The sequence below is a fragment of the Mya arenaria genome, chromosome 12, assembly GCF_026914265.1.
Source record: "Mya arenaria isolate MELC-2E11 chromosome 12, ASM2691426v1".
Taxonomy (NCBI): Eukaryota; Metazoa; Mollusca; class Bivalvia; order Myida; family Myidae; genus Mya; species Mya arenaria.
Window position 1 is genome coordinate 64,868,772 of NC_069133.1, and position 13,647 is coordinate 64,882,418.

General features: G+C 39.6%; 1 protein-coding gene across 1 annotated transcript in view; it reads right to left on the bottom strand.

Annotated features, from left to right (window-relative positions):
- Positions 1 to 2,827: 2,827 nt before the first annotated feature.
- The window catches only part of LOC128212032 (uncharacterized), a 70,348-nt gene continuing 59,528 nt past the window's right edge, over positions 2,828 to 13,647 (bottom strand). Inside the window, exons 4-7 of the mRNA XM_052917252.1 lie at positions 10,466 to 10,600; positions 10,131 to 10,178; positions 7,878 to 7,994; positions 2,828 to 4,978 (exon numbers count right to left, since the gene is read on the bottom strand). Coding sequence (XP_052773212.1) covers positions 4,853 to 4,978; positions 7,878 to 7,994; positions 10,131 to 10,178; positions 10,466 to 10,600 — 426 coding nt within the window. The 3' untranslated portion in view covers positions 2,828 to 4,852. The remainder of the gene's footprint in view (positions 4,979 to 7,877; positions 7,995 to 10,130; positions 10,179 to 10,465; positions 10,601 to 13,647) is intronic.

Here is a 13,647-nt window from a genome sequence, read left to right on the forward strand (position 1 = left end):
TGTGCGTTCATAGTGTAACGGTCCTCTGTAGGCGGCGGATGTGCGTTCATAGTGTAACGGTCCGCTGTAGGCGGCGGATGTGCGTTCATAGTGTAACGGTCCGCTGTAGGCGGCTGATGTGCGTTCATAGTGTAACGGTCCGCTGTAGGCGGCGGATGTGCGTTCATAGTGTAACGGTCCGCTGTAGGCGGCTGATGTGCGTTCATAGTGTAACGGTCCGCTGTAGGCGGCGGATGTGCGTTCATAGTGTAACGGTCCGCTGTAGGCGGCGGATGTGCGTTCATAGTGTAACGGTCCGCTGTAGGCGGCGGATGTGCGTTCATAATGTAACGGTCCGCTGTAGGCGGCGGATGTGCGTTCATAGTGTAACGGTCCACAGTAGGGGGCTTATGTGCGTTCATAGTGTAACGGTCCGCTGTAGGCGGCGGATGTGCGTTCATAGTGTAACGGTCCGCTGTAGGCGGCGGATGTGCGTTCATAGTGTAACGGTCCGCTGTAGGCGGCGGATGTGCGTTCATAGTGTAACGGTCCGCTGTAGGCGGCGGATGTGCGTTCATAGTGTAACGGTCCGCTGTAGGCGGCGGATGTGCGTTCATAGTGTAACGGTCCGCTGTAGGCGGCGGATGTGCGTTCATAGTGTAACGGTCCACAGTAGGTGGCTTATGTGCGTTCATAGTGTAACGGTCCGCTGTAGGCGGCTGATGTGCGTTCATAGTGTAACAGTCCTTTGTAGGCGGCGGATGTGCGTTCATAGTGTAACGGTCCGCTGTAGGCAGCGGATGTGCGTTCATAGTGTAACGGTCCGCTGTAGGCGGCGGATGTGCGTTCATAGTGTAACGGTCCGCTGTAGGCGGCGGATGTGCGTTCATAGTGTAACGGTCCACAGTAGGTGGCTTATGTGCGTTCATAGTGTAACGGTCCGCTGTAGGCGGCGGATGTGCGTTCATAGTGTAACGGTCCGCTGTAGGCGGCGGATGTGCGTTCATAGTGTAACGGTCCGCTGTAGGCGGCGGATGTGCGTTCATAGTGTAACGGTCCGCTGTAGGCGGCGGATGTGCGTTCATAGTGTAACGGTCCGCTGTAGGCGGCTGATGTGCGTTCATAGTGTAACGGTCCGCTGTAGGCGGCGGATGTGCGTTCATAGTGTAACGGTCCGCTGTAGGCGGCTGATGTGCGTTCATAGTGTAACGGTCCGCTGTAGGCGGCGGATGTGCGTTCATAGTGTAACGGTCCGCTGTAGGCGGCGGATGTGCGTTCATAGTGTAACGGTCCGCTGTAGGCGGCGGATGTGCGTTCATAGTGTAACGGTCCGCTGTAGGCGGCTGATGTGCGTTCATAGTGTAACGGTCCGCTGTAGGCGGCTGATGTGCGTTCATAGTGTAACGGTCCACAGTATGGGGCTTATGTGCGTTCATAGTGTAACGGTCCGCTGAAGGCGGCGGATGTGCGTTCATAGTGTAACGGTCCGCTGTAGGCGGCGGATGTGCGTTCATAGTGTAACGGTCCGCTGTAGGCGGCTGATGTGCGTTCATAGTGTAACGGTCCGCTGTAGGCGGCGGATGTGCGTTCATAGTGTAACGGTCCGCTGTAGGCGGCGGATGTGCGTTCATAGTGTAACGGTCCGCTGTAGGCGGCGGATGTGCGTTCATAGTGTAACGGTCCACAGTAGGTGGCTTATGTGCGTTCATAGTGTAACGGTCCGGTGTTAGGCGGCTGATGTGCGTTCATAGTATAACGGTCCTTTGTAGGCGGCGGATGTGCGTTCATAGTGTAACGGTCCGCTGTAGGCGGCGGATGTGCGTTCATAGTGTAACGGTCCGCTGTAGGCGGCGGATGTGCGTTCATAGTGTAACGGTCCGCTGTAGGCGGCGGATGTGCGTTCATAGTGTAACGGTCCACAGTAGGTGGCTTATTTGCGTTCATAGTGTAACGGTCCGCTGTAGGCGGCTGATGTGCGTTCATAGTGTAACGGTCCTCTGTAGGCGGCGGATGTGCGTTCATAGTGTAACGGTCCGCTGTAGGCGGCGGATGTGCGTTCATAGTGTAACGGTCCGCTGTAGGCGGCGGATGTGCGTTCATAGTGTAACGGTCCGCTGTAGGCGGCGGATGTGCGTTCATAGTGTAACGGTCCGCTGTAGGCGGCGGATGTGCGTTCATAGTGTAACGGTCCGCTGTAGGCGGCTGATGTGCGTTCATAGTGTAACGGTCCGCTGTAGGCGGCTGATGTGCGTTCATAGTGTAACGGTCCGCTGTAGGCGGCTGATGTGCGTTCATAGTGTAACGGTCCGCTGTAGGCGGCTGATGTGCGTTCATAGTGTAACAGTCCGCTGTAGGCGGCTGATGTGCGTTCATAGTGTAACGGTCCGCTGTAGGCGGTGGATGTGCGTTCATAATAACAGTCCGTTATAAACGGAAGTACGTTCATAGTACGTATGTTAACTTGGTTGGTAATATGCAAATTAGCCAAGCCCGGGCTCTGTGTGGATAGAGAATTATAAAAAGTATATAAAGACCAGTGGACCCCTTTAGGGTTGAGCATGCTTTTCTCTGATGGGATCTGTAGAGTAGAGTAGTCGAAAGTTTAAACAAATCCCCCGTTTAATGGCACAAGGTCAACGCCAAAGACAAAACATTCACAAACCAAAAACATGGAACAACAGCACAAATCTCCACAAACGAAACACTTGATAAACATGTAAATAATATAAAACACAGCAAGGGGTGTTTATCATTTAGTTTTTCGAATTGTGTCCCTTTCTTTACGATTTGCAAAATCAGTCACTTCAATAACTTGACCAAATGTATATAAGTAAATAAAACAGCAAAGTACATACATTAAACTTTATTTTTTATGATTTGCATAACCAAATAGTGGCAATACCATTCATCAAGAAAGACAATACACACAACAAGTGGAAGGCACGGAGGAAAGATCCTCAATACATTAGCGACATATTAATTTCATTGACATATTTTATGTTTGGTTATCCAAATAGATACACAGATATTCCATTTAAACAAATACAAACTTAGTATACAGTTAAAATGTAACGTTAGTGTATATGATTATGTCTTTTTATTGATAAAAATAATTAGTCCACAACAACATCAATACAAACATACAGTGTCCATACATTATAACTGCAAGTGAACGACCATTAACGTAAACATCACATAATTCATGCACACATTTTCACCAGTCGAGAGATAAATTTCTTTCCGTGTATATGTGTATACATAAGCTCAGAGCTTTACTTACAAAAAAAACATCTTTTGCTCTCGAAAAAATACCGATGACTTAAATGTCACTGCATTCAACATTCAGGCAGGCGAAACAAAACACTAGCCGGTAATGAACACTACCAAGAACACAACCGGTCACACCATGTCAGAAATGCTGTAAAATAATGAGTTTATACACTGAAGCCAAAATCTATAAACCCGAACGCAGTGACCTCTTCCTATTTGTCGAAATTTTATAACATATCCCATCGCGGAGGTAAGGGATTCAGAACACACGTAATTTGACGATGGCATAAGGACATACCTAGACAAATGCATTGTTGTAATGCTTCCAAAACGTTGTGTTATTTCATATACAAATCCACTTAAAGCTACCGCAGTTTCTTTATAAACAAGAATTTTGTAATCCTATCACACAACTTTACATTGTTATAAACATTTGAATGGTAACATGACATCTGTTGGAATAGATCTTTTAATTATACACGCGAATTTGTTCTGAGAGCGAATGCGAATAGCGAATAGGCTCCAAGCTTATTCCGACCATAACACTGATCGATATCACAACGTTGCAATGAATAGCGTACTTGCAATATATTTGAAGGTATGTTTTTGGCTTTGGTTTATCCAGTTATTCTCGTACCAGTACGGTTATCAGTCGAACGGGCTTTGAGTGCACGATTCTTATTGAACGGATATTTTCAGTAGTGTGAAGATAAATTACTACACCCACTTTTTGCATGGTATTTGTATGACTTGTATTAATCAAGTTTTGCTAGGGATCGCTGATTAATCACTTGTAATTATTTTTTGTTTTAATATATCTAGCTACTTTAGGCATCATTGATTGACCATTTATACGTCATTAAATGTTATAAGACAATAATTGTTAAACTCAACTCTTTTGTCTAAATGTTATAACGAGCAAAGACGTCCTAAAATACGTCAAGTTAAATATCAAAATTTACTGGGACAACATATAAACGAGAACAAAAATGAATTTATGTTATCGTAAGTCAACGAATGCTTGTATTTTGTAAATGAACAGAATATGAGCTTGACAATAAATTAAATATATAAAAATTTCACTTTCTTAGAAAGTCATACTTGAGTGATAGCACTTGGAAATATCAAGTGATAAAGTCATTTAGTAAACTTCTGTACAGCTCTTGTAATTCTGTAACATTCATTGTTAAAATGGACAAATCAGCGTGATATCAGTATTATCAATCTTTTGAAAATGAAGACAATAAGGACCAACATTAAGAAATATTAGTAGCAATTTAAGATATAAATCCTTAGCATATTTTAACGTAATATAACTGCTATTATGCGCTCGTTGTGGGTACTTTCATTAATTCGGGTTGCAGTAACATTTACTCTATCCGGTCTTATATCAAAACGTCTGTGAAGCTTATCCGAAAATAACTGTTCTTAATTCGTTCTGATATCACAAGGTATGTGAAGCTAGCCCTAATAAACTGCTCTTAATTCGTTCTGATATCACAAGGTATGTGAAGCTAGCCCTAATAAACTGCTCTTAATTCGTTCTGATATCACAAGGTATGTGAAGCTTGTCCGGACAAACTGCTCTTACATCGTTCTGATATCACAAGGTCTGTGAGACGAATCCAGAGGAACTTGCAGAGCTAAAACTCCTCTGCAGGACTTGCCATCGGCACCGCTGTTTTGTGATCCGGACTACCATCATCTTGGCCGAGATCACCGCCAGTAGCTGAAATATCAACATGCATGAGTAATATAAAAAAAATTGCGAACTATGTACAATGGATACAAACACTGTGCTCTGTATTGAGAACGGATAAATGATAAAAACATCATCATCATCATCATCATCATCATCATCATCATCATCACCACCACCACCACCACCATCATCATCATCATCATCATTATCATCATCACCATCATCATTATCATTATCATCATCTTCACACCACCACCACCACCACCACCACCACCACCACGAGTACCACCGCCACCACCACCACCACCACCACCACCACCATCATCATCATCATCATCATCATCATCATCATCATCATCATCATCATCATCATCATCATCATCATCATCATCATCATCTTCATCATCATCATCATCATCATCATCATCATCATCATCATCATCATCATCATCATCATCAACATCATCATTATATTCAGCAGCAGCAGCAGCAGCAGCAACAACAGCAGCAGCAGCAGCAACAACAACAACATCAGCAGCGCAACATCAGCAGCAGAAGTAGCAGCGGCAGCAGCTGCAGCAGAAGTAGGAACAGCAGTAGTAGCACTTTTATGATATTTAATCACCAGCATCACTAGCGTTGTCGTCGTTATCAACAGGTGATGAAGCTGCTTCTTTCATAATATGGTTCAGGTATGCTCGAAAATATACATGTCATCACTACAGTGCTCGTGCACAACATAACAAAAGTACTACCGATTTATATTGAAGGCAATGTTATGCTGGGGTGTGTATGCGGAGATATTGATTTACAGGTGATGGTGGGGTTGGTGTTTTATCACTAACATCATGTGTGTATGCGGAGATATTGATTGAAAGGTGATGGTGGGGTTTGTGTATTGTCACTAACATCATGTGTGTATGCGGAGATATTGATTGAAAGGTGATGGTGGGGTTTGTGTATTGTCACTAACATCATGTGTGTATGCGGAGATATTGACTGATAGGTGATGGTGGGGTTTGTGTATTGTCACTAACATTATGTGTGTATGCGGAGATATTGATTGAAAGGTGATGGTGGGGTTTGTGTGTTGTCACTAACATCATGTGTGTATGCGGAGATATTGATTGAAAGGTGATGGTGGGGTTTGTGTGTTGTCACTAACATCATGTGTGTATGCGGAGATATTGATTGAAAGGTTATAGGGTTTGAGGATGGAAACTGATAACATGTGACTATCTGGGAATATTGGTGGAAAGGCTTTGAGGTTTGCGTATGATGACTGATAGCATGTGAGTATCCACGAATATTGATGACAATTTTATAGGTTTACATAAGGTCATTCATAACATGTACGTATCAGCGAATACTGATGGCATGTCTATTGGGTTTGTGTATGGTAACTGATAACATGTGAGTATCCGCGATTATCGATTGATAGGTTATGAGGTTTGCATATGATAACTGATAACATGTGAGTATCCGCGAGTATCGATTGATAGGTTATGAGGTTTGCGTATGATAACTGATAACATGTGAGTATCCGCGAGTATCGATTGATAGGTTATGAGGTTTGCGTATGGTAACTGATAACATGTGAGTATCCGCGATTATCGATTGATAGGTTATGAGGTTTGCGTATGATAACTGATAACATGTGAGTATCCGCAAATATTGAAGGCAAGGCTTTTGGGTTTTCGTATGGTAACTGATTACATGTGACTATCCGCGAATATTGATGGCAAGGTTAAAGGTTTTGCGCATGGTAACTGATAACATGTCAGTATCCGCCAATATTGATGGCAAGGCTTTGGGGTTTGCGTATGGTAACTGATATCTTGTGAGTATCCGCGAATATTGATGGCAAGGTTAAGGGGTTTGCGCATGGTAACTGATAACATGTCAGTAGCCGCGAATATTGAAGACAAGGTTAAGGGGTTTGCGCATGGTAACTGATAACATGTCAGTAGCCGCCAATATTGATGGCAAGGTTAAGGGGTTTGCGCATGGTAACTAATAACAAGTCAGTAGCCGCGAATATTGATGGCAAGGTTAAGGGGTTTGCGCATGGTAACTGATAACATGTCAGTAGCCGCCAATGTTGATGGCAAGGCTTTGAGGTTTGCGTATTGTAACTGATATCTTGTGAGTATCCGCGAATATTGATGGCAAGGCTATGAACGTTGCGTATGGTAACTGATAACATGTACGTAGCCGCCAATATTGATGGCAAGGCTTTGGGGTTTATGTATGATAACTGATAAGTTGTGAGTATCCGCCAATATTGATGGCAAGGCTTTGGGGTATGTGTATGGTAACTGATTATATGTCAGTAGCCACCAATATTGATGGCAAAGCTTTGGGGTTTATGTATGATAACTGATAAGTTGTGAGTAGCCGCCAATGTTGATGGCAAGGCTTTGGGGTCTGCGTATGGTAACTGATAACATGTCAGTAGCTACCAATTTTGATGGCAAGGTAAAGGGGTTTGCTTATGGTAACTGATTACATGTGAGTAGTTGGGAATATTGATGGCAAGGTTATGTTGTTGTTGTTGTTGTTTTTTTCACAGATAACAAGTAAAGGGGTTTGCTTATGGTAACTGATTACATGTGAGTAGTTGGGAATATTGATGGCAAGGTTATGTTGTTGTTGTTGTTGTTTTTTCACAGATAACAAGTAAAGGGGTTTGCTTATGGTAACTGATTACATGTGAGCAGTTGGGAATATTGATGGCAAGGTTATGTTGTTGTTGTTGTTTTTTCACAGATAACAAGTAAGTATCCTTGATGAACTTAAAATTGTTACGGTGTAAGATTTTGCGTTGCAACGAGCACGAGGACGACGACACATAGCATTTGACAGAACCTAGATTTTATGTTTTTGTCGACAATAAGAAGAAGGAAAATGGTGTATCGTCACTCACCTGCATGATAATAATGGACAATGAAGATATGATGATAAGCGAATGGTATTTTCCGAGCCATTCACCAAACCCGACAATACAACCCCTGGTGTAGATGAAGTCCCGAACATCAATGAGCTGTAAGGGAAGTGATATAAGTTCATTATTTTAATAAATCGTAATAAGTAAAGGCATTGCATTGGTGTAAACAATTATGTATATCAAAATACAATACCAAAACCGCCTTTCACTACTTTGCGCTACATGTGAATATGAAAAAATGGGTGCAAACGACGTTTTGGGTAAACAATGAACATTTTTTAATGAATGTATGCAATTTGTCATGTGAATATGAAGACGAAGGGGCACGTTTATGATTGAGAGGTCTGTTAAAAGAGTACACATACTCAAAATGAATTGCTTGCCGAATGTCGTTTTGAACGTCTTTATGGATGGAAAAGCAAAATGAATGTTATGGCGTCCTAGGAATTAAGAAGTGGAAGTTATACAATAGACGAGAAGGCAGTAAACTGGGTGAAATAGCCTTATGTCGCACAGGTTAAAAAGAAGAGATAAGTATCTTCTATTTCAACACACTGACATTTACACTTTGGTATAAGAAAACGCTGTCAGCGCTGTAGAAAACGGACAATCGTTAGTGAGGGCATTCCAACATAATGACCATCTAAACAGATTCTTAGGTCGACGATAGTTCTTGTCGGTTTTGCAAATTGTAACAATTCTACTCCCCTTACACTCACACCCGACCTCCCTTCATCAGTGACTCACTACTACGTTTCTACGAACCATGCTACGGCGTTTGTTAACAAAAACATTATTCAAGTATTTGTTCTGTTGTCTTCGAGGATATGTAGCGACAAGGCTTGTCCTCGTAGATTACACCGTAATATTTGGACGTTGCGTTTCTCGCGTTGAGTCGTAATCTTTGCATCATTTTTCATGTATACAGGATCGCAGTTAAATTGTGCTTTGAAACATTAACTGTTGCAAATAACCTTATCATCCATTTCAAAGCAATTTTTATAACATACCGTATCTTCAACACCTTGAGGTCACAGGGAGATTATATATAAATGATACATTGCACAATGAGAATGGATACTTATTTCTCCGAATCTGGACATGGATTTTCAGTACTCTGATCAATGTAAGTCTACCATTTCATTTCTTAGTGAAAAGAAAAAACGCCAAGAAATAAGTACTTGTTTTGTGACTGACCGTTGTCACACTTTGTTCAAGTTCAGTTGAATCAATTAACCCTTTTATCTTCTCAAATGTTCTCCATAACTGTACACGTATAGAAAATTTGAAAATATAAGCATTCTTTAACTGCTCACGTATAACACGTATTGCACGTTATTGAAGCGTTTGTGATTAAATTTGAAAGTAAAGTGTTTTTTTAACTGTGAAATGCCTTTCCGTTCCCTATTACTGAACATCAAGTTTAAGCATACCTTTATGAAAATACTATACAGTTAATATATCGTTGTGCTTTCTCAAGCTCGAATTACTAGTACGGTAAAAATAGATTATTTGCAATTAAAGCTCTTTAATCCTTATTAATCAATATTACTTGAATATATATAATTATACATATATTGACGTTTAAGTCAATATGATATTGAATATGTTACTGTATTGAAGTGTTCAAATTTAACTTTTTCATACTAAGATTCAAAATTTAAATTGATTCTGAGTATTTTTTGTTTTGATTCAAATACTATCAAATCAATTTCTTTCTTCAACATTAAACACACGTAAAAGATAAAGTCGTATTTTGGAGATTTATAGAATATAAACTCAAGCCACTTTATGAGATATATTTCAGCAAGTCTCTCCATGATAGGTATCTTCTACACTTCTTCACAAGACTGTTTAAGCAATGCATGTATAAGAGATAAATGGACTCTTTTTTATTTTGTATGCTATAAACCCACCTATAAAAGATAACTTTCTTATGTACTCGTGAACAAGAAAAAGCACAAACATTTGTTTTACTAAAAGACTGGTTAGCAAATATGGTAAAGAGTTTTGACGAAATACGGAAACGTGTCAAAAGCACATGTGATATATCATTTTTGAGTTAAGAGTCAGTCCTATACTACTATTGGATTTATTTGTCTTTTATGGGCCAAAAGAAAATGGACCTAATAACAAATAGAATACAAATATTTTAACCGATTAATTTAACATTCTTCATTCCTCAATTAAATGAATAGTTCATGCAAGAAAAAATAGAAGAAACTAGCATACCGGTTTATCTGTCATTTCAAAGCCACACATGATGTTCACTCTGTCTCCCTGAGGAAAATGAAACGAAGCATAACAATATTTTTTTATTCAAATTTTCCGTTATACGAAATGCTATAAATTGTACAACGCCATTTTACTAAATAGTATGTAACTGAACTTCATCAGATGTAATGGATCATCACCTTAGGGTCCTACACACTTTCAGATTCGAAGTCTTAACATACAAATCACACAGACAATTATGGCTTTTGGATTATGATATATTCAGACGAACTATGAAAAACAACAATTTTACATAAAATATAACAATGGAAACATTGTCATCAATTTCTTACCTTTTCAAAAATACAGCATGACGTTGGAACGGCACAGCGGTAGATGCTTCTATTATGTAAGGAGCAGTTAAAGTAAATGTTGTTCCTCCAGTCCCTAAATCCCTCGTCCGTATGGCTGACTCCGCAACACTTGAACTGAAAACAGTTAAAGAAGTGACGACGTGTTTGTCTAGTACCTTAACCCTTCATCCTTATGAAAGCCAACGATTCACTTTAACTAAAAACATATTATTGAATGATGATCCGTTTCTCTTGTCCTAAACCCATCGTCCGTATGATTGATACCCCAATACTGAAAAAGAAAACCATTGAATGACGATGAGATTGTCATGCCCGAAGCCCTTCTTCAGTATGGCAGACATGGCAACTCTTAAAGTGAAATCTTGGTAATGCATGACGGAGTGATTCCTCAATCCTAAACCCCTCGTACGCATGAGTGAACATGCAATAATGGAAACGGAAAACAGCTATGGAACGACGGAATGATTCCTCAGTCCTAAACTCCTTGCACGTATGATTAACCTCGCAACAAAGGAAAAGAAACAGGTTATGGAATGACGGAATGATTCCTCAGTCCTAAACTCCTTGCACGTATGATTAACCTCGCAACAAAGGAAAAGAAACAGGTTATGGAATGACGGAATGATTCCTCAACCCTAAACTCCTTGCACGTATGATTAACCTCGCAACAAAGGAAAAGAAACAGGTTATGGAATGACGGAATGATTCCTCAACCCTAAACTTCTTGCACGTATGATTAACCACGCAACAAAGGAAACGAAAAACAGCTATGGAATGACGGAGTGATTCTTCAGTCCTAAACCCCTTGTTCGTATGACGTATGCCTGACACCGCAACAATAGAAATGAACACCAGCTATTACATTCAGATTTGATTTACAGTCCCAACACACTTGAACCATATGACTTAACGTTTTTTTTCCGGCAATAAAGATGTAAATCTGGATATACCATGTTATGGGATTTATGATTGAAGGTTTTGTAAAAGTCAGTTCTAAAGGAGAAAGGTTCTAATAATTCTAATGTTGAAAGATAATCTTTACACGGTGATTCATTTGGAGAGAAGGTTTCTTTTTTGAAACATTTTCCAGATTTATATGAACGATGACTCATGATTGGTTAACAATAAAAATGCCTGTTAATTGATATTTAACTGTTTTCCAGGATAACAAAAAATATTAATGTGAACGGAGATTTATGAAGGCGTAATTTTGAAACCGTTTTGCAAACACGTTAATATTTTTTAGTAAGTGCTTACCAGGAACCATCAAACCTTTATGAACGGAGACTCATAATGCGGTAACCATCGTCTTGGGAAAAACGTCTTCGTATTGATATTAAGTGCTTTTGGTGCCATCAGATTGATATGAACGGAACCATATGATATAAGGGGATATGAGGGGATATGAGGTGATTACCATGGAATCTTCTTTGAAAAACGTCTATAAATTAAATTGTAGTGCTTAAAAAGAAATTAAAGGCTGTGAAAGCACAAGATACATATCTAAAATTTTGCATATTTATTCAGTTATCCTGAAATACCATTAACTTAATTCTTACGTACTATGTAAAGCTACTACAAATTAATCTTTGTTTCCTTTAGTGTTGTGTCTATTAATGGCATGCCATTTTCATTCACTGTTCGTTTAAAGCGTTCTATGTTGGATGCTTCTGTGTAAAATAATATCAATGTTTACGTGAAAAACTAAAGAAACAAGCTCAGAATGTTGTCTGCAATGCATTTCTGCGTATTCGCATTGCTCTCCTGTCTCTCTTGTGTACTCATCTTCTTCTCCTTAATTACATGGCAATACTCTAAAAGTACCTGCTCTTTATCTGGTAATTGTTTCACGAACTTTACATGTATCGCACTGTGAGGTAACTGGGAAATATTATAACAAGGTTTTACATAATACAGAATAACATTGAGAAACAGAAATGACACGCTAACTTTCATTTATTTGGGGAAATGGGGCATTATAAAATATAGCGGTTATTACGATAAGAAAACTCCACATACACATTTTTTTGTAAATTGGATTAACTTTGAAACTCTACGAAAATAATTGCCACTCGTCATAACAACATGCTGATTGAGATCACATCAGTTATCCCATTACACTGATGCAATGAGAAGCAGGATATAATCCAAACAACGGGAAACTCATTATAACGATATAATTTCAGATGAATGAGAGGTTTTGTTAAACATCAATTTCGAACGTAACTTATACTTTATTCGTCGTACAATTGATTCCGAACTTCATTCACTGAGTGTAATGATAACACTGATATCTTTTAATTACGTACAGAGAGGAAGGCAAGAATTTACAATGGTAATTGAGATATCAATACGCGGGCTTACTTTACAACACCCGGTCCAGACATTTACACAACAAATTGATCTTTTTACCTACGATTACGAATTAATAGGCCAAAAACGCATTACTCATACCGCCCCAAGTTCTAGTCAAAGGACAATAATACTCAACGGCCCGGCTGCACCGTGTTATAAACTCTACAGATGCTTGATGTACACTTATATAATGAATGCTAGCTTTGAGGTTACAGAAAATTAAATAGTTTTGACTATGCTGATGTACGTTCTTAGCAAGTCGTTGCAGATAACACTTTGATTTTAGCAAGTTTATCAACTACATGTATTTCTTCTGTCACATTGCAAACATAATTATATGCATCAACTATTATAATGACTATTTTGAACATCCAAAGCCCCTTTCGGTGATCTAACAATTGCAACAAAACATCTTTCCAAACATTTGCGCTTAAATAGTGTATAACTATAACATATCGACCACCTTTAACGTATTAAGCGTCCTAGAATGAACACTAAGTTTAAAATAATCCGGCTAAAACATTGATCAATGATATTGCGGACATATTATTCAATTAATATCAGACAGAGTTCTTTCTAGACTAACCAGTATAACATCTAGTATGTATTATACATTTATATTTATAGTTGATAGCGTGTCACTGTGTAAAGTAAAACTTGCTTGATCAGTGTTTTGTGATTAAATAGGTATCCGCAGCAACACCTAAACCAGAGTCGCATTGATATGCAGCTTTAAATCACCAGGACACAGTCTACATTAAACAGGAGCGCTTTTATAGTGTATGCTCATTAAATATATTTGTATT